Source organism: Nothobranchius furzeri, chromosome 14 (genome assembly GCF_043380555.1).
Source record: "Nothobranchius furzeri strain GRZ-AD chromosome 14, NfurGRZ-RIMD1, whole genome shotgun sequence".
Lineage (NCBI taxonomy): Eukaryota > Metazoa > Chordata > Actinopteri > Cyprinodontiformes > Nothobranchiidae > Nothobranchius > Nothobranchius furzeri.
Window position 1 is genome coordinate 49,583,698 of NC_091754.1, and position 18,839 is coordinate 49,602,536.

At 43.0% G+C, this 18,839-nt stretch overlaps 1 protein-coding gene across 5 annotated transcripts in view; it reads right to left on the minus strand.

Annotated features, from left to right (window-relative positions):
• The window catches only part of pard3ba (par-3 family cell polarity regulator beta a), a 247,550-nt gene that overhangs the window by 37,484 nt on the left and 191,227 nt on the right, over nt 1–18,839 (minus strand). For all 5 annotated transcript variants that reach the window (XM_054743134.2, XM_054743136.1, XM_054743138.2 and 2 more), the window contains one exon: nt 16,814–16,925. In XM_054743134.2, coding sequence (XP_054599109.1) covers nt 16,814–16,925 — 112 coding nt within the window. The remainder of the gene's footprint in view (nt 1–16,813; nt 16,926–18,839) is intronic.

Sequence of the window (18,839 nt, forward strand, 5' to 3'; positions counted from 1 at the left end):
AGGCCGTGGATGGAATCGCTCATTGTGACTTTGCACAAAAAAAGTGGAGGGAAGAAGGTGATGTGTGTAAAAACTCGTAATAGGAGATGAACACATCTACATGTAAGCATGCAGATAAGCAAGGACTACTCTGAGATTTCACTCGGTATTTTCTTTCTCTCTGCTGTGGAATGACTCACGAATTGAATCAATTGACTTATTTCAAGCTGACAAAAGCTGCCGTTTTCTGTCAAAGAAAGAAATAAACCCCGGCATGCTGGCAATGGTTTAAAAGGCTTTTGATCTGCAAACAATACCCGAATGGTACGAGGCAATTTTGCTTGTTTCAAAGGGTAAAAATCAATTTGTTTAGGAATATTCATGAGCAATCGCTTCCTGATAATGCCTTACTCGGAAATGTTTCGGGGTATTGGTGCAAGACACAATTACATTTGCAATGCAGAACGTGTGGAATTATCTCACCTCACTGGAAAAGGATGAAATGAGGACTGAATAGTAGAATAAATACCCAATAAGCAAGGCAACCCCTGCAGAAAGACCCTGGCTTTATTATTATTATTATCTCACTCAAACGTGAACAGAATTTTCCCACAGTGGTTTTCAGTAATGCATCAAGGAAAAGCTATTTTCGGGTACAGTCAGGTTCACAATCCAGACATTTACCCATGAAGGGCCTGAACTGTTGACCAGTCTTTACATGGGATGACAGTTCAGCATCGTGTTTTTTTTTTTAGCATAAGTCTAACTAGAAAAAAGATAATATTCTATGAAAAACTAATGAGGGACCCAAAGTTTAGCCTGTAGCCTCTTTTGGAAAAAAATGCTGCCAATTTGCTGCAATGCTGAGCCGACATCAGGGAGGCTTAGGTTGTGTAAAAGTGGTCAAACTGTGGCGGTAATGGGACAAGCTGCTTCTAAAGGTGGCTGTCACCCACTGTCCCCATGTGATCATAGCTTCAGCCCTAGCTCCTGGATCTCTGAATCTCTCTAGTTTAACATCTCTGCAGTGTGAGCTGATTAGTTACTCAGTCGTTTACCATCCCAGCAAAACTTACTTTTAGTTTTAATATAGTTGCCAGCTGGAGCTCGGCAGTAACTCCCCGCGTGATTAAGATGCCGCCTTCTAAGCCAAGGCTAGCTGCTTACTCTGCTGTTAGCTAATACAAAAGCTAGCAGTTAGTTTTTTCAGTTCGCGGACCATCAAAAAGCACCAGAAAAAAGACGAGGTTGCCTTTTTTGTAAACATTGGTGCACACTACACTAGTGAGAGGGAACTAAAGGAGGCTATGAAATCACGGATACATACCTGGCTTTGTTGCTACTGGACTTGTAATAATATTTTTGTCCCACTTGTTTAGTATTAGTTGGCTCATGTTAGCATTAGCTGCAAAAGGCTGCAACAGGGTTGTTTACAACTGTTGGATGGAGAAGCGGGAAACTGTTACTTAAATGTGATTCAATGGAAAATGTACACATTTGAATGCTATTTTGTCTCTAGCAGTCTGGTGAGATGCGGTCTTTGTACTTATTGCAATAAGGAAAATCATTAAACTTTAAAAACACTGAGCATGCATGAGTGTTTGACCAGAGCCTCTTGCTGTGACATTTACTCTGAAAGCAGCTTCTGTTTGGCTAACTCTGGGGTTTGAAGCTCTTTGATGATGGAGTGTGTGAGTATACGGCCCAAGCTCAACCGCGGTATGCGTGTTTATACGAATGTGTGGTGTGTCACCTCTTAAAAGTCTGTTATAAAACATCAGTAAATGTGTGTGTTGGGTTGTGATTTTGTGTTCATGTTCCATTATAAGCACAGCCACAAGTTTTGCCAACTTTCTTGGCAACTTCTAAACTCGAAATGGACTTTTCCCATGAGGACTGTGTGTGTGTGGTGTGTATGTGTATGGACATAGGAAAGAGAATGCTGAGTGACCGTGTATAGCAGCCAGCTAGTAAGAGTCTTCCCTTATTAAAACTCTGCAGGTGCATCCTAAGATACTCAAAACACACACACACACACACACACACACACACACACACACACACACACACACACACACACACACACACACACACACACACACACACACACACACACACACACACACACACACACACACACACACGAGGGGCATATGCTAACCTGATTAACACTAACATTAGACTAACATTAGTGCTGCCTCCCTCAGAGAAACACCCCCAGAGCAGCTGCTATCTCTGTCTCACCTTCTTCCATATGCACAAACGAGCATCTCAGCCTCCCACTCCAGAAATTTCATTTCAAAGAAAAATCGATAATTAATGGTCCAGCTCTGTGTGGAGTGGGAAACAAGAACCACAAGATGTACGAAAAGAGAAACAACGCGCTAGAATTTGCATGTGAATGCTGCTTTGTTTAACCTTTTATGACCACGATTGTTGCTTAAAATTTTTCCCTCCATTTTGAGATGGTCCTCACTTGCAGATAAATCATACCACTTTCATGGCAACCTCTGCTGACATCAACTCCAACCATGTGTGGTGTATCCATCCCTGCCGATCAGAGACAAACCAACACCCACGACTACAGCGGTTTGGTAAAAATACAGAAATAAATCTATATTTTCCCAGCAGATTGGGTTTTAAATGTGTTTGTTGTATCCTTTTTGCTCTCAAAGGGAGGATAAGCCTTTGTTTCCAGCCTGATCTATGCGTTTGACTGACAGCTACAACAGCAGGGGAGCAAAGGCACAAAAACAATCTAAATGTGGCTTACAAGCCACGCAGACAAAGAACATTCTGTTAGCAATCATTCTGAATATAACCATTCACAAAAAACACAAACGCTACAACATTAAACAGGTGCAGGACGAAAGATGTGGATAGAAACTAAACATGACAACTATAATTTAGTTTGTTGTTAAAATCTTGCAGTAATTTTGTATGTGTGTGTGTGTGTGTGGCAGTTTAGTTCATCAGGCTGCGCCGTGGCTTGTAGCCAACATCCCCATCAGCCAATGACAGAGCGATAATGTTTGCTGCTTTATCCCAAATGAAATGTTTGGACTGGCCAGAACCCAGAATGTATGTTTTCAATATAATCTATGCCGACGTTCTCTCACATAAATGCTAATTTTTAATGTTTTATGTGCAGATTTTCTTCAAAGGGATATACATCTGTATGCTGAAAGGACTTCTTAAACCCTCTCTATATCCCGTCTCTCACCTGTTTCTATACATACAGAAGGAATTGTTTCCATTTGATCGAGACCTAATGTATTATACATGTAGGTATCATATTTAAGTCGTTCCAGCAGATCTTCAGCCATTCACACCGGTGATATTTTTCTTAACCTGACTCATTTGTCTACTTGTTGGCCAAAAATACAAAAGTAGCAGTTAAAGTCCTCAAAAATCATATACGCCATCATCAAACTGCCATACACCAAGAGACATGGCATTAATATGCCCATATATGGTGGTGGAATAATAGTGGATTAGACTAATACAGGAATTACACAGTTTCCTGAGACTAGGCATTTTAAACAATGATTTAGTCAATATTTTGATATCATAATATGATATTTCTGAGTGCATTTATCAGCTACATCACTCTAACGTGATTGGATGATTGATTTATGTTGACATCTGGGACTTAAACCAATATGGAATGATTACAGATTCAGAACAACTTAAATATTAAAATTATTTCGGAGCAATACTTTGAGTTTAGGGGCTATTTTATGTCTGAACAAATTAATTTATAAAACAATGCTATTCTTCTTTGACTGGAGACTAGATGGGAAAGGAATGGAAAGGCAGCGATACAAACTACACTGGACAATCAACATTTACAAAACAGAGACCAACTACTGGTCTCTGTAGGTGATGAAAGGAACCCTAACCCTAACCATCAAGCAATAAAACAAAATGGTAAATGGTAAATGGCCTGTATTTGATACAGCGCCTTCTAGAGACCTGGAACCCCTCAAGGCGCTTTACAACACAACCAGTCATTCACCCATTCACACACTGGTGGGGATGAGCTACGATGTAGCCTCAGCTGCCCTGGGGCGCACTGACAGAGGCGAGGCAGCCGAGCACTGGCGCCACCGGTCCCTCCGACCACCACCAGCAGGCAACGTGGGTTAAGTGTCTCGCCCAAGGACACAACGACAGTAACAGACTGAGTGGGGCTCGAACCTGCAACCTTCTGATTACGGGGTGAGCACCTAACTCCTGTGCCACCTTCGCCCACAAAAAACCCAATGAGCTTTAGTTGAGCTGAATACCAGAGGTGGAGGATCTGATAAAGAGAGAAGGATTGTTCCAGATTTACTGGTTGCAGCTAAGAGCTCAACGCTCTGGATAAAAATACAAAGAACCCTAAGGAACAGCTCATTAGGAATCTTAAAAACGAGATTCTCGGTCACTGAGTTTCACACGCATGCTAAACGTGAAAATGTTCTTCAAACCCAATCGCCTGCCTTAGCAGCAGAAAAGGTCGGAAAAAGCCATGAAGATCCACGTCTAAGCTGTGTTGATCAGTTTAACAATTTATTTGTGGAGATAAAACAGAAATGTTGCAATTTTTACCCAAGAAAGAAGAGCAAATGGAGGCAGCGGAAGAGTGGAGTTGATGTTAGCCAATCAGAGGCAAGACGCTCACATATCATTGGATCGTGCCATTTTCCGCACCCAAATCTTCCGGCTAACTTCTACTTCCTGAAACAGGAAGGTATTTATTCATACTAGAGACAGATTATTGAAATAACGAGTGCTTGCCTTATTTAAACCAGTCTGCTACGGCAGAGAAACCAGCGGCATCAAACTGGTGTTGGTGGTGTAGGCTTACATCCAACAGATGTGTGACGACGTTATAAAATGGCTCCATATTAATATCCGTGTTCCCTTCTCCTGGTTGCATCCATCCAACTCAACGTGTCAGATGCGTCATCCTCTCGCGTCTTTCCCCTAAAGACTCGAGCTACGACTGATGGTTTGCCATGTTCTCACTTCCATGCTACAGTTTCCATTCCCCCCATGTTTGTTTGTGTTCCTTCTGGTTCCCATCATGTCTTCATGAGCAGCATCTCCAACAGTAGTCACACCTCTGGTTGTTACGAGCAGGTAAACCTGAACCCCTCTAGAGACGGCACTTGTCAGATGAGAACTAGCACTCGTACTTTCTGGTTCCGCTCTTTCTTTTATAAGAAGTGTGGCTTCATTAAGAATGAAAATAAATATATTAAAAAAAACATTGGGGGGCTTGAGCTTGTGGGCATGGTGCACCCAGCGTTGATCACCACTGCCCATATGTGTGTGTGCATGAGTGTGTAGGCCATCTATCACGGTGACAGGAGAGTGCGTGTTTACTTAATGATGTGGGGGTTTATTTATGAAGTGATGGCCGATGTGTGGGAGGGAGGAAGAGAGGAAGGGGGGTGAGGGAGACTGAGAGGAGGGAGAGATTGAGACAGCCCGAGGATGTGACATTAAAATATCATCAAGGTGATGGATGTCCGCGAGTACAACATTAGAGAGAAGTACAAAAAAACAGCTGCGCGACGGATGGCAAGTCGTATTTAGGACTTGTGTGTGAATGCAGCAAACTGTGTGTGTGTCTGTTCTAACGACAGTGTGTGTTGCTGTGTGTGCTTTTCTGAGTTCATTAAGGTGTCGCTGTTGTTTACGACTCACGGGGTAATGAGTTGAAGGTAAGATGCATGAGTTCACGTGCACATGGTCCACACTTCGATTATGTTGTAGGGACTGAAATCTGTTTACTTGGTCACATTTTGCGGACGATTCAAGTCGCTCCGTTCTCAGTGGGAGGGAGGGAGGGAGGGAGGGAGGGAGGGAGGGAGAGAGAGAGAGAGAGAGAGAGAGAGAGAGAGAGAGAGAGAGAGAGAGAGAGAGAGAGGACTTCAGGATTAGATTTTAACAGCATTATGTCTGATGATGTGGAAACAAAACGGTGTGTGTGTGTGTGTGTGTGTGTGTGTGTGTGTGTGTGTGTGTGTGTGTGTTAATTTGTTTGTACCACTTTATAAACAGATAGTGTAGCATACCAGTTCCCAAAGTTAGGGTTAGGACCCCCCTGTGGTTTGGGAAACACCAGGTAGGTGGTCTTGAGATGATCAACATATATCTTATTAACTTTTAACATGATTCCCAATGGCATATTCACTCTTAGAAGACACAAACACTAGATGTATAATGATGAAAAATGATATGATTGTTGACAAAGCATTGTTTGTAGACTTTAGCATTAATCAGGGTCACGAGTTTATGGGAAGACTCATTTCTGGGTCACAAGCTCAGAAAGACGCTGTAGCCTATTCTTACTACAACGTAACACTGGCTGAAGAGACTAGGGCCTGAAATATATTGCTGTTTAACCTCGCGTTGGCTGTGTCTTTGTTCCCATAATTGCTGCTGCATTGGATGTAGTACTGGAGGATTCCACTAGGGTGCACAATAGAGTACTCAGACCAAACAGAGTCCCGGATTTGTGAGGTACAACTAAAACTAACATGGCATCAATAGAAGGGATCAGTAACTGGTTAATTTTGAGATCATGGCAAAAAAAAAAAAAAAAGAAAGACAGCAGCCATTCACCATTCAACATAATGTGTAAACAATTTAATGTTACTCATAGCAACACTATTTTACACTAAGCTATCTATAAGGGATGTAAGAAAATATCAATATGGCAATTTATTGCAATATATTTTCCTGAGATATATCGATGTATCCATTTTTTGAGAAGAATTTACATGAAAACATTTGTGTATTTCTTGTCTTTTGGTGCAAATCAAACGTCGACCGCTAGTTGGCAGCAGTGTGCAATAGGTTTTGTTTCCACCACTGAAATAAAAATGTCTCCATTATGGCTCAGATACCTCATGTTAAGCATGCTACGTATGAGTCTGAACTGTTTATTGAATCATCCAGCAATAAATAAGCCTAAAAAATCGCTAATATCGTCTGGCTGAATGTATCGCAACATATCGTGATGTATCGTATCGTCTCGCCTGTATTGTGATTTGTATTGTATCGCCAGAATTTCGACATTACACATCCCTGCTATCTATGGTAGCACAAGACAATGGGTAAATGGCACAGTAGCAGCTGTTTTATGCTAACTGGTGCTGGTTACGCTAATGCTTTGCAACAACAATTAACATAAATATAAACCACCAACTTACAGTTAAGTCATGTTAACAGAAGAAACATGAATATTATCATGAAGTAAACAAACTTAGTATTACGTTTTAACCCATGGGACATCAACCAGGAAGTGAGCAGGCTGATGTGTCACATCTAGGTGGAAGCAGTTTGTGTTTAGTGGTATCTTTGGCTAATCATCAACACGCTCAAATCCTTCAAGATGTAACTTAACATATTTACAGAGAAAAAGGGGAAGCTAGTTGCAGCCCTTCAGGTAAGCCTGGGGAAATTCCTGCCATAAGAAGAAAAAAAAAATATATATATATATATAAATAATCCATTTAAAACAGATTCATCATATCCTGTTTGCTGATCCTAACTAAAATCAAATCCTACTTTTCAAGGCTTTTTTAAACATCAAGTAAAATCCTAATCAAGACACATTTTTAACTACTTGCACAATGCACATCCATTCGTGTTTTCAACAAAAAAGACATTTGAACAAATCCCTGAAGAAAAATAGTCAAACCCAAAATCCACACCTCAATAATGTAAGAAGTGGTGAAGCTATAATCCAAATATCTGGACAATACTTTAAATCTCCAAGGAAAGGAACACTTCTAAAGAACACGGGTCACATAGACCAGCTCTGGATGACATCACCAAAAATACAAACTGCTCTTCACCAATCACTGTGTTTAGGAGATGTAGACCATACACTGCAGTCCAACATGGTCTTTATGGTGTTTAAGTGTTTTCAACAGAGCACTTTACAGCCAAACGAAACTCAAGATAATTGGAAGATGGCTTGGCTCTTGTTTTTGTAGATAGAGCATGAAAGGGCCATGAAGATCTTCTGGAGGAGCTTAAGTACATCCCAACAAATGACAATTAAACACTCAATAAGTAAATAAATAAAAGACTGGGCTTAAAAGGAAATGCAAGCACATTTGGGTGAATTTAGAGTATTTCTGGGGAAGGAATGCAGGCCACCATTGCTGGTCTGGTTTCTTTGCCTTAGTTTGGACATTTTTAAACCCGTCCAAGAACAAACCAAAAGCCCCCGAAGCAAAGAATAATCATAAACTGAGCAGTTTACAAGTTCTTCCAGCTCAACTTATAGAACAAAGGCAAAACTTTTTGCGTACTTTCCAGATTTAATTGGCCACCGAGACAACCTATCATTAGCATATAGAGAAAGCAGACAGGGAATGTGATTGGCATAATTACAAGGATGACCTATTCGCAGACAGGGAACATGGCGGACGGCTCAAATTAGAGACGGATACACCGACGAAATGGAGGTTAGAAAAGAAGAAGGAACAGGGAGAGATTTCTGGTTTAGTGTGTGCGTACAGCGACAAAGATCTCCATCTCCACAACGAGGAAACAAACCATTTTGTTTATTTAACTGGATAGTCAAAGCCCTGCATTACAAATGCGGACACCTTTTTCCAATCACAGAACATCTCCCCCGGCTTTCTGCAAACAGCTATGAAAACCTCTTTTTTCAACTGTTCAAGGATACATGCGAGCATAAAAGAGCAACATGGCGTGCTGGAGGTGACGGCTAAAAGGCTCATCAAACAAGGCCAACGTGAGCAAGCGCCTTGCTCAAGTGCTTCGCATGTATGCTGCACTCAAACCACACACGGAGAGAAAATAGCTAAGTGTGGAGTGAATCAAACAGTGGGGGCACTGATGACTCCACTTCAGCATCAGCTGAAGATGAACAACACTACGTGGGAAGAAATGTGCTGAACCCTACCTGAGATTTGTCTCAGACTTGGATTTTTAATCAGTGAGATGAAGACGTTTCTTTGTGTTGGCATTTAAATTGTAGGTTTATCCATCTCAAACCAGAAAAGGTAAAACATTGTCTGTTAATTTACTTGCATCCATCAATTTTTCATAATTTTTCCAAGATTGGGTCACTTAGGCAACAGACCCAAGAGAAAAACCGAGACATCCCTGTCTCCAGCTCCTCGTGGGGGATAGGAAAGGCCTTTCCAGGCCAGAGAGGCTACATGTTCCCATTTTATGACAACAGACCAGAGAAACTTCCAACTCACAAAAGGTGAAGCCTGATCTGATCTGAACCCTGATCTGCTGCTCCGTCATCCCGGTCGCTGCTCGTGCGGTCGACTGGCCAGACAGCTGAGCAGTTATGGCGTTCTTTTAAACTTTTGAAACAAACTTTTTAAAACTTTTAACTTTTCAACTCTATCGCTCCTTCTGTGTTTTTCTTTATTTTGGATCATGACCCCAAGGCTCTGCTATACCAGAGACTTCCTCATTCATCGGCAGCGGCAACCCGGACAACAGCCTTTCCGCCCTGTTCCTACGGATTTCTTTTCTGAGGAAATACTCCGTGGACACGGAAATTTGACAACTCATAAAAACAAGGTAAACAAGAGGGGATTAAAGACGGGTGGTGCGAGAGCGAGACTCAAGAGGGAAACACAAACAACGAGCGCTCCCGTCCATTATCCTGGCTAATGTCCGGTCTCTCCGTAACAAGGTAGACGAGCTGCAAGCTTGCGTCAACCACTTGCATGAGTACCGAACTGCTTCTGTTCTGGCTTTCACTGAGTCATGGTTAAACAACAGTGACAATGACAATACGCTGCACATTGATGGCTTTTCACCACCTTTTCGCCTGGACAGAGACCACGAATGCACCGGGAAGCAACATGGCGGCGGTGTATGTCTCTATGTAAACAACAGCTGCTGCTCTACAGTCACTGTGAGGGAGAAGTTGTACACCACAGATATCGAGCTTCTGGCTGTTTCCCTGCGCCCCTATTATCCCCCCAGAGAATTCCCACAGCTTTTCATCATCTTGGTCTACATTCACCCCAGAGCTGATGCTGCCAAAGCCACGAGAACCTCATTAGCAGTCTGGACAAATTGGAACAATTATCACCAGACTCTCCCAAGTTCATCCTGGGTGATTTTAACCACTGCTCCCCTGACAAGTTGCTTAAAAGTTTCCAAAAGTATGCTACATGCAGCACACGTCAGGGGAAGACTCTGGACAAAAACTTTAGCATGGTACCAGATGCATTTAAAGCCCTCTCCCTCCCCCCTCTTGGCTCAGCAGACCACCACACCATCCTGCTGGCCCCTGCTTACACTCAAGTCATCAAGAGGATTAAAAAGGTGACCAAAAGCATCCAGCAGTGGGCAGCGGAAAGTATCCTCACCCTATAAGGATGTTTTGAGGCCACTGACTGGGTCAGCCTTCTTTCTTCTTCTGACGACTTCAACAATCAAGTCGACACAGTATCATCATACATCTCCTTCTGTGTAGACAGCATCATCCCCTCCAAAAAAGTCACCATCTACCCCAACAACAAACCTTGGATTACCAAGGAGCTAAAGGAAATCCTTAACAAAAAAAGAGGATTTTCTTCACCGGTTCTGCACAGAATAAGAAAGAAGTCAACAGGGAGGTCAAGAGGGTCATTAAAGCTGCTAAACTGAAGTATAAAAACAATGTGGAAAAATATTTACCACAGGGGACCTTCGCTCAGCCTGGCAGGGGCTCAAAACCATGGCTGCTGTGAATACTGAGGTCACCGCCTCCAGAACCATCCAGGTGGAAGGCAGCAACCCCACCTCCCTCCCTGACGACCTCAACGCTTTCTACACCAGGTTTGAGACAGACAATATCACCCAGCTTGAGGAGTCCAGATCCTCACTCAAACCTGGCAGCTCTGCACTCACCTTCCAGACCGAAGACGTGGTGAGAGCCCTCAGGAGGACCAGGGAGAGGAGCTCACCCGGTCCTGACAACATCAGTAGTAGAGTTCTGAGGCACTGTGCAGAGCAGCTAGGAAGTGTGTTCCAGACTATTTCAACACTCACTTGACAGTCACACCATCCCCCAGCTGTGGAAACACTCCCCAGTTATCCCTGTCACAAAAAAAGCAACCCAAAGTCTTCCAATGATCTTCGTCATGTAGCGCTAACCTCTTTGGTGATGAAGGCCATGGAGAAGATCATAAAGGAGCACATTGTAAGAGCAACTGAGCCCCTGATGGATCCACTCCAGTTTGCTTATCGTGCACGCAGAGGCGCCGATGATGCAAAAATCTTCATCCTGGACTCCATCCACAAACATCTGGAGCTCCCTGACTCCTCCGCCAGACTTCTGTTTGTTGACTTTTCATCAGCATTCAACACTCTGCAGCCTCACATCCTGGCTACTAAACTTTCCTCCCAATTTCATTTGGACAACCAGTTAACCCTGTGGATACTGGACTTTTTAACCAACAGGACTCAGAAAGTTTGGGTCATCAACTGTCTCTCCGGTCTCCGTTCCACCTCCACCGGCTCCCCCCAGGGCTGTGTGCTCTACATCCTCTACACCGACGACTGCAGATCCACACATCCCAACTGTCACCTGGTGAAATACGCTGATGATACAGTCCTCCTGTCACTGCTGTCAGGCTCCTCACAACACCACGGGCCTGCTCTTCAGGAGTTTGTAGAGTGGTGTGACAGCTCCAAACTTGAACTGAACGTGAGCAAAACCAAAGACATGGTGGTGACCTTCTCCAGGAGGCAGAGGGATTCGGCTGCTTCAGTCACCACCATTATCCATGGGAAGCCAGCGGAGGAGTACAAGTATCTGGGAACCACCTTTGACAACCTCTTGAAACTCTCTGCTAACACAGAGGAGATTCTCAGGAAGTGCCACCAACGGCTATATCTCCTTAGGAAGCTCAACTCCTTTGGAGTCAGCTCCTCAGTCATGATGACCTTTTACTGTGCCTTCCTGGGAAGCATCATGACCTTCTCCATCACTTGCTGGTTCTACTCCCTTAGCCTCCAGAACAGGAACAGGCTACAGCACGCTGCATCAGTGTGTTCCAAAATCGTTGGCCTGCCTGTCAGAACTCTTGCTCAGGTAGCAACAAGCCCTGAGACAGGCAGCCAAAATCCTCCACAACCCCTCTCACAGTCTTCACCCCGCATTTCAATGGCTCCCCTCTGGGCGACGCCTCCGCTGCATTTCCTGCAAGACTGAGAGGAGGAGAGCCGCCTTTGTCCCCAAAGCCATTCTGCTCTTTAACTCCAGCAGATAAGATAAGACCCCCCCCCCCCCCCCCGATAAACCCTCTCCTTGGGCTCTTCATATATTTAACTTTTATACAGACACTTTAGTCACTTTATTCACTTACTCAGTGATTTTTGCACATTTTACTGTTTTTATCCATCTTCTTGCTGCTTTATTACTTTCTTATTGCCTATTTATTCAATGTTCGTATGTCCAACGTCATGCTGCTCTGCTGTTATTTTTTTTAATTGCCCCTCGGGGATAAATAGTTTTTCTGATTCTGATCATTAAACACTTGAACTCCTCTGGATTAGGATCAGAATATGGAAACAAGACTGCAGGTACCTAAAGCAAACTACCTCATCATGGGACTATGGATGGAAATTAGAATAGAACCCTGTTTTTTTTAAAGAATTTATTTTATGGCAGGAACTTCACCAGGCTTACCCGTAGAGCTGCAACTAGCTCCCCCTTTTCTCCGTAACCCATCAGTGTACATTCAGTAATATGCACTGTTCCATTCAAATAAATCACATCAAATCTCTGATTCATGGGCCATAAAGAAGATCAGGGGCAGCCCTGGTGGTGTGCTGCACACCCAGGGAATGAGCTTGATTTAGTACCAAGTATAGCTGCAGACAGCAGGAAATCATGAGTAAAAAACTTTATTCAATTCAAACAGAGGTTTGGAATAAAAGTAGAATTCAACAGAAAATGGTTTTAAGGAGAGAAGACAAGAAAAAGTGAAAAACCTTTCATAACAAGATGAAAATGATCTTGAATAGAGTTGCAGAACATAAAGGTCAAATAAGGTTCGACACAAATGGTCTCCGACTGGTGATGAGGCACCGGCATGAAGAACTGTTTCATCATTATGATTCAATAATGAAACTATTCAGGCAAGGGATGCTTTCACCAAAGAGCCAGTCTTTGTGAAGCACTACAACATAAAGTTAGTGGTAATACCAGTTTAACTTTTACTGCTGCCAACTATAAAGGATGGCTATGATGGACTTTTTAAAGCAACAAGCTTTAAGGATGTTTAAATGTACTTATTTGTGTATTCATATATCGATGAAGTTACTTTATTTCTGCTATATATACTTAGTAATTACATTAATATTAGTAGTAGTTAATAATGTCTCAATAGTTGTATTTTTTTATTGATCAACAGTTTTCCTCCACTGAGCTATTTCCCCCTTTCTTACTTTTTTAATTACTTGTTTATGTTCAGATTCTAACATTTACTATTTCAAGCACCACATACTGTGGATAGTAAGTAAGTAAGTAAGTAAAATTTTATTTCTATAGCGCCTTTCACAGATATAACTCACAAAGCGCTGTACAACATGATAAAGATCAGGGCAAATACCGCTAACCAATAAAAACATCAGAAAAACAATAGCAGTGATAAAATAGAAAATAAAATCATGAGTATAAACAAAGTGAAGGTGTGAACCCGAACAAAGCCATCTTTTTGAAACATTTAGGGAGGGAATGCCTGGATGAAAAGGTGAGTTTTTAGATGATTTTTAAAGACCTCTACAGTGTTAGAGAGACAGAGATTTGAAGGTAGACTGTTCCAAAGTCTGGGTGCAATAGTCTGAAAGGCCCTGTCCCCTTTGGTTTTCAGTCTGGTTCGAGGAACAGCCAGGAGGTTTTCAGATGTGGATCTAAGGTTCCGAGAGGTGTTGTGTGGGGATAAAAGCTCAGATAGGTAGCTTGGAGCCTGGTTGTTAAGAGCTCTATAGGTCAGGACTAAAACTTTAAACTGTATTCTAAATTCTACCGGGAGCCAGTGGAGGGACTGTAAAACTGGAGTGATGTGAGCTCGTCTGCTGGATTTGGTTAGGAGTCTGGCTGCTGCATTTTGGATGGCTTGAAGGCGTGAGAGGGAGGTTTGGCTGAGACCAGTAAAAAGAGTGTTACAGTAGTCTAAGCGTGATGACACAAAGGCATGGATTATTTTTTTCCAGATCTGCAGTAGAAACCAGTTTATGGACTTTTGAAATGTTTCTCAGTTGGAAGAAACAAGAGCGGGAGATGGTTTTGACGTGTGAGTCTAAACTTAAAACTGGATCAAAAATAACTCCTAGGTTTCTAATGTTGGCCTTGGCTGATGGGCAAAAAGAGGCAATTTCTTGCTCGATTTTTGGCTGAAGTTCCGGGGGTGCAGCGATCAGGGTCTCTGTCTTGTTAGCATTGAGGACAAGAAAGTTGCTGGACAGCCAGTTACTGATCTGGGTCAGGCAGAGTAAAAGTGTGGCCAGCCTGTCCACAATGAGACAGTCAAATTTTTAGCCATTGGCTAAAATTCATTCAAAATGACTCAAATTCTATGTTTTAAGCTGAAGGTGGCGCTATACTGTGGTATTTAGGCAGAATTTTTCTTCAAGGACCCGGCCTTGTGACACCGGCGAGGACCCTTAAGCATCCTGCCTGTGGATTCGGACACACCCATAGAGAGCCTAAGTGTCCTCCCTTCCCGGTTGGCTCATGGGTCCCCGGAAGAATGAAAAAATGAATGCAAGTCAGCGGGGTTAAAACGTTATTTTCTAATCCGCTTTGCCTTACTCCCTGGATCGCACATATGTTGTACTACAATTTAAATGAAAAGTAATGATGGGTGTTTCAACCACGCCAGTCACGTACTTTGAGATTTTTCAGCTTGTTCGTAATTAGCATGACTACACACTAGAAATCGGCACGTCGCATATGTGACGTCACCACATAATCTCTTCTCCCCTAGCGTAGCTGCTACTTACCACATGACCAGATTTATTGTAGTTCTTTCCTCCCGTGGGAAGTTAGCTGAACTTACAGCCATTTCCCCTCAGTTTTCTCTGCGTTTGGTTCGATGACATCACTTTCGTGAAGGGCATTTGTAGTCCTGGACTTGTTTTCACACAAAACCTAAAATATCGTTCCCCCGCTCGAAAATAAGCCCATTCTTGGTACCAAAATGTGTCTTTAAAATCCACGGACATCATATGTGAAATCCATGGCACAAAACAAGCGGAATTATAAAATAGCGTTTTTAGCCCCGTTGACTTACGTTCATTTTCTCGTTCTTCCGGGGACCCGTGATGCAGAAGTAGATGGGCGTGACTTAGGCTTCCTATAGAAGATCGGAAAGTAAAATCAACTGAGGGTGCTGCTGGAAAGTCTCCAACCCGGATTACAAGATGGGGCCCACTCTGAGTTCTGGATCGGTGCAGTAGATCTAAAAGTTATAACATGATTTCAGGAGGTTACGGTACTTATATTTACAATCTTCTGTGAGTTGTACTTTGGTTATTCTAACATTTCATTATAAAATAAGTTAAGCGTGTCCACTTCTTTGTTTATGTGCAAAAATAATATTATGTACATAAGACTGTCTTACAGAGGTGTGCATTGCCTCTGCAGCCCCCCACCTAGTAGCACCCCTGAGGTCAACATTACAGTAATATGTTTAAAGAGCTGATGTTTCTTCTTTAACGAAAAAGGAATGCCTGATGTTTCTTGTGGTAAAACAAAAGTCTAATTAATGTGTTTTTATTTATTTTTAGTTTTTTACAGATTTAAATGTGAATAAGCTAAAGATAGATACGTTGTATTATTTTCTTCTCCGCCCTTCGTGTGCCCAGTATGTAGCCTTCCTCCATGCTTTACTGTTTTCATTCTCAGCATGTGAGCAGGTTTGTGTGATTGTAGGTGGAGTGTTTCATTATCAGGCTCCTCAGGGGAGGAACCCGCAGCGGGTTCTCACCGTGGACAGTCTCCCCGTTTCTGGGTGAAATAGAACAATTCGATCGGAGGCTGCAGTGCAGACGTCCTGCGCTTTAATTGCATCAGAGGTTTGGGTATCAAACTTAGACAAAAGCCCGTATTTGTCAGCGTAGGTTTATGTAAGGAGTGATAAAACTCAGCAGGCGTAAAAAACAGACAGTGTGTCTAATGAAGACCGATTCACGGGGCTTCGCTGCTCAATAAGCACCGACTACAGTAAGTGCAGAGGTAAGCACAGCAGGGGGCCGGTTGGATCAGCTGATTAGATAACATCCTATGTATCTCGAGTTGATGTGAGGACTTTGATCCAGACGAAAGTGTGATTTTCTGCATCTTTGGGCTCACGATTAAAAAAATCCGTGTTTAAAAAAGGGTGATAAATGGCTATTGATTTCCAGCTGGAGTATGCTGAGTTAGCAAGTGTACAGAGGTAAATCAAACGATTCCCCGGGCCGGATCGATGAGGGGTCACGGACACTTACCCGTGCTGCCTGGTTAAGTGAGGCAGCCATCTGAGATTTTAAAGCTCTGTTAGTCTTGTCAAAACAAGAAAGAGGAGAGACGGAGCAGAGGTGAATGAGAGAGGATTAGGCAAAAAGCAAAAAGGCAAGAAACAGATGAAATGGTGGTGTTGAGCTAAAAGACAGGTTGGGTTACAGTGGGAAATAAATGATGAGAATAGGTGGTGCACAGCTCAAAATGTTAAAAAGGAGCTGAAAGTAGACACAGGAACTGAAAACGGGCTGGTTCTTAAAGGAACACGGACATCCTTCTGGGTTTTTAGTGGTTTGCTTGCTTGGTAATAAAATCCCAAACATGTAGACTAACCCGTTGCGGGTCATACTCCAGGAATCGGCGTCTCGCTGTGTCCAGCTCCTCGTAACCTGGAGCGGCTCGAGCCTGCTGGTGCTCCTTCTGCAACCCCTGGGCGTGCTGATCTCTGCACAGATAAAAAAAAACACACTAAGTTTGGGGAGAATGGAGCCAGAATCACGACCCAAATTCCAAATACCCTCGGCGGGTCGAGAACGGTATACATTCTGCATAATCTTTTATTAAATCCGCTGCTGTTCCTTGGCTTTGCGATGACAACTCCTGACAGCTCGGGAAGGCAGACAGAATATTCACAAAGCAGCGTCTCTGAGAAGACATCAGCATCTGAACCGAACCTTCTGCTGCTGACAGAGGAAACCCAGGTGGAGGAAACGATGTGATGGATCGCTCCTTCATTTGAGTCTCCAGCTGGATAAATCGATGATTGTCCTGCACTCGACCGAAACATTTAAACACCTAACTATATATGAAAGTGTCAAAAAACAGGGACAGCATCTTTCAAAGAAACATCATGTCTGGTATCGCCACTGAAATGATGTTCGTTTGCTACTCAGCTCTTGGGAGATGATGATAAACAAACAAAAAGCAAACTTTCCGTTCCACTTCAGCATCTGAAAACCTCAGGAAGGCCGTCATCCCACTTGGATAAACACACACTGAGCCTCTCACACTAAAGCTGTGACCTGCAGGCGAGTATTGACCAAAACACGGCAAGGAGGAGAGAGTAAATCCGACCGACAGAAAGCAGATGGAGAGCTTCATTAGTGAAGTACATAGCCTACATGCTTAAATCTCTCCTGTGACCCTGTCTTTAATTAGAAAATCTGCTTGAGTGTGTGTTTGTGTGCGACTCTGCGTGCACGCTGCGCCGCCAGTCCTTGTGATTTGGTATGTGGGACACAGCGAGTTTCCGACGGTGCACCTCGTTTAATGCAGCCCATCACCTGTTCATCTCGCTGGGGACGGACGGCTGAGTCACTCAAACTTCTGAGTGTTGATATTCAAAGTGTCGCTATCGTTCTACACAAGTGTGTGTGTGTGTGTGTGTGTGTGTGTGTGTGTGTGTGAGAGAGAGAGCTGCAGAGATGTGCTGGCAGGAAACTTGGTCCTGATTTGCTGCCATGTGGGAACAACTTCAGGAAGTTTCTGTGTTGCAGTGAAATGCCAGAACAGATGCTTGTGTTTTAGAACCATGGAGTGTTTGGCACAGCAACATAACGACTATTATGGGCTTAAATCTGTGAAAATAATTGTGCTATTAGGATATTAGCAGAAGATCGCTGTATTTATTTTTGCTTTTATTTCCAAAGCTGCACAATATTAGTCTGGCAAGCCATCCTATATATGTGAATATATGGTCAGGCCACGACCCATAGACAGAGCTCTGTCGTGAGGCAGAATCTATGGTTGTCAACTGGACAACAAACGTGACATACTCACTATTACAGATGTCAGTCAATGGACACCTTTTCTGTTTCGCTCCGACGTTCCACCCACCAAACCGACGCAGGACTGTTCAGGCCTGTTGAGGTGCTCTTTAAAGTATCTTTAAAGTATTATTCTCATGTTATGTGTTCTCATATATTTATATTTTAGAAACTTACTTGTCTGTGAAAAAATCATCAACTCTGCATCAGCCGAGGTATTCCTTACATTTGAAGCATGTAAGCGGTAGTCTAACGCTATTGGTTAGTTCTGGTTGGCGCTCAGTTTCCTATTTCACGGAGCTCTGCAGGGCAGGGGGCGTGTTTAGCAATAAATAAATAAATAAATAAATAATAAATAAATAAAAAAGATGTAATGCTTACATTACATCACAGTACATGATAAGATAATCACTTTTACGGATTTCGGAAAAAGCATACATAAGTTCTGAAAGGTGCCCTGTGATGGACCGGCTCTCTGTCCAGGGTGTACCCCGCCTGATTGCTCCGCCTGATTGCCCGGCGACCCTGTGAAAATGGATGGATGGATAAGTTCTGAAAGGGGAAAATTCCGGAAAGATACTTTAACGCCAACA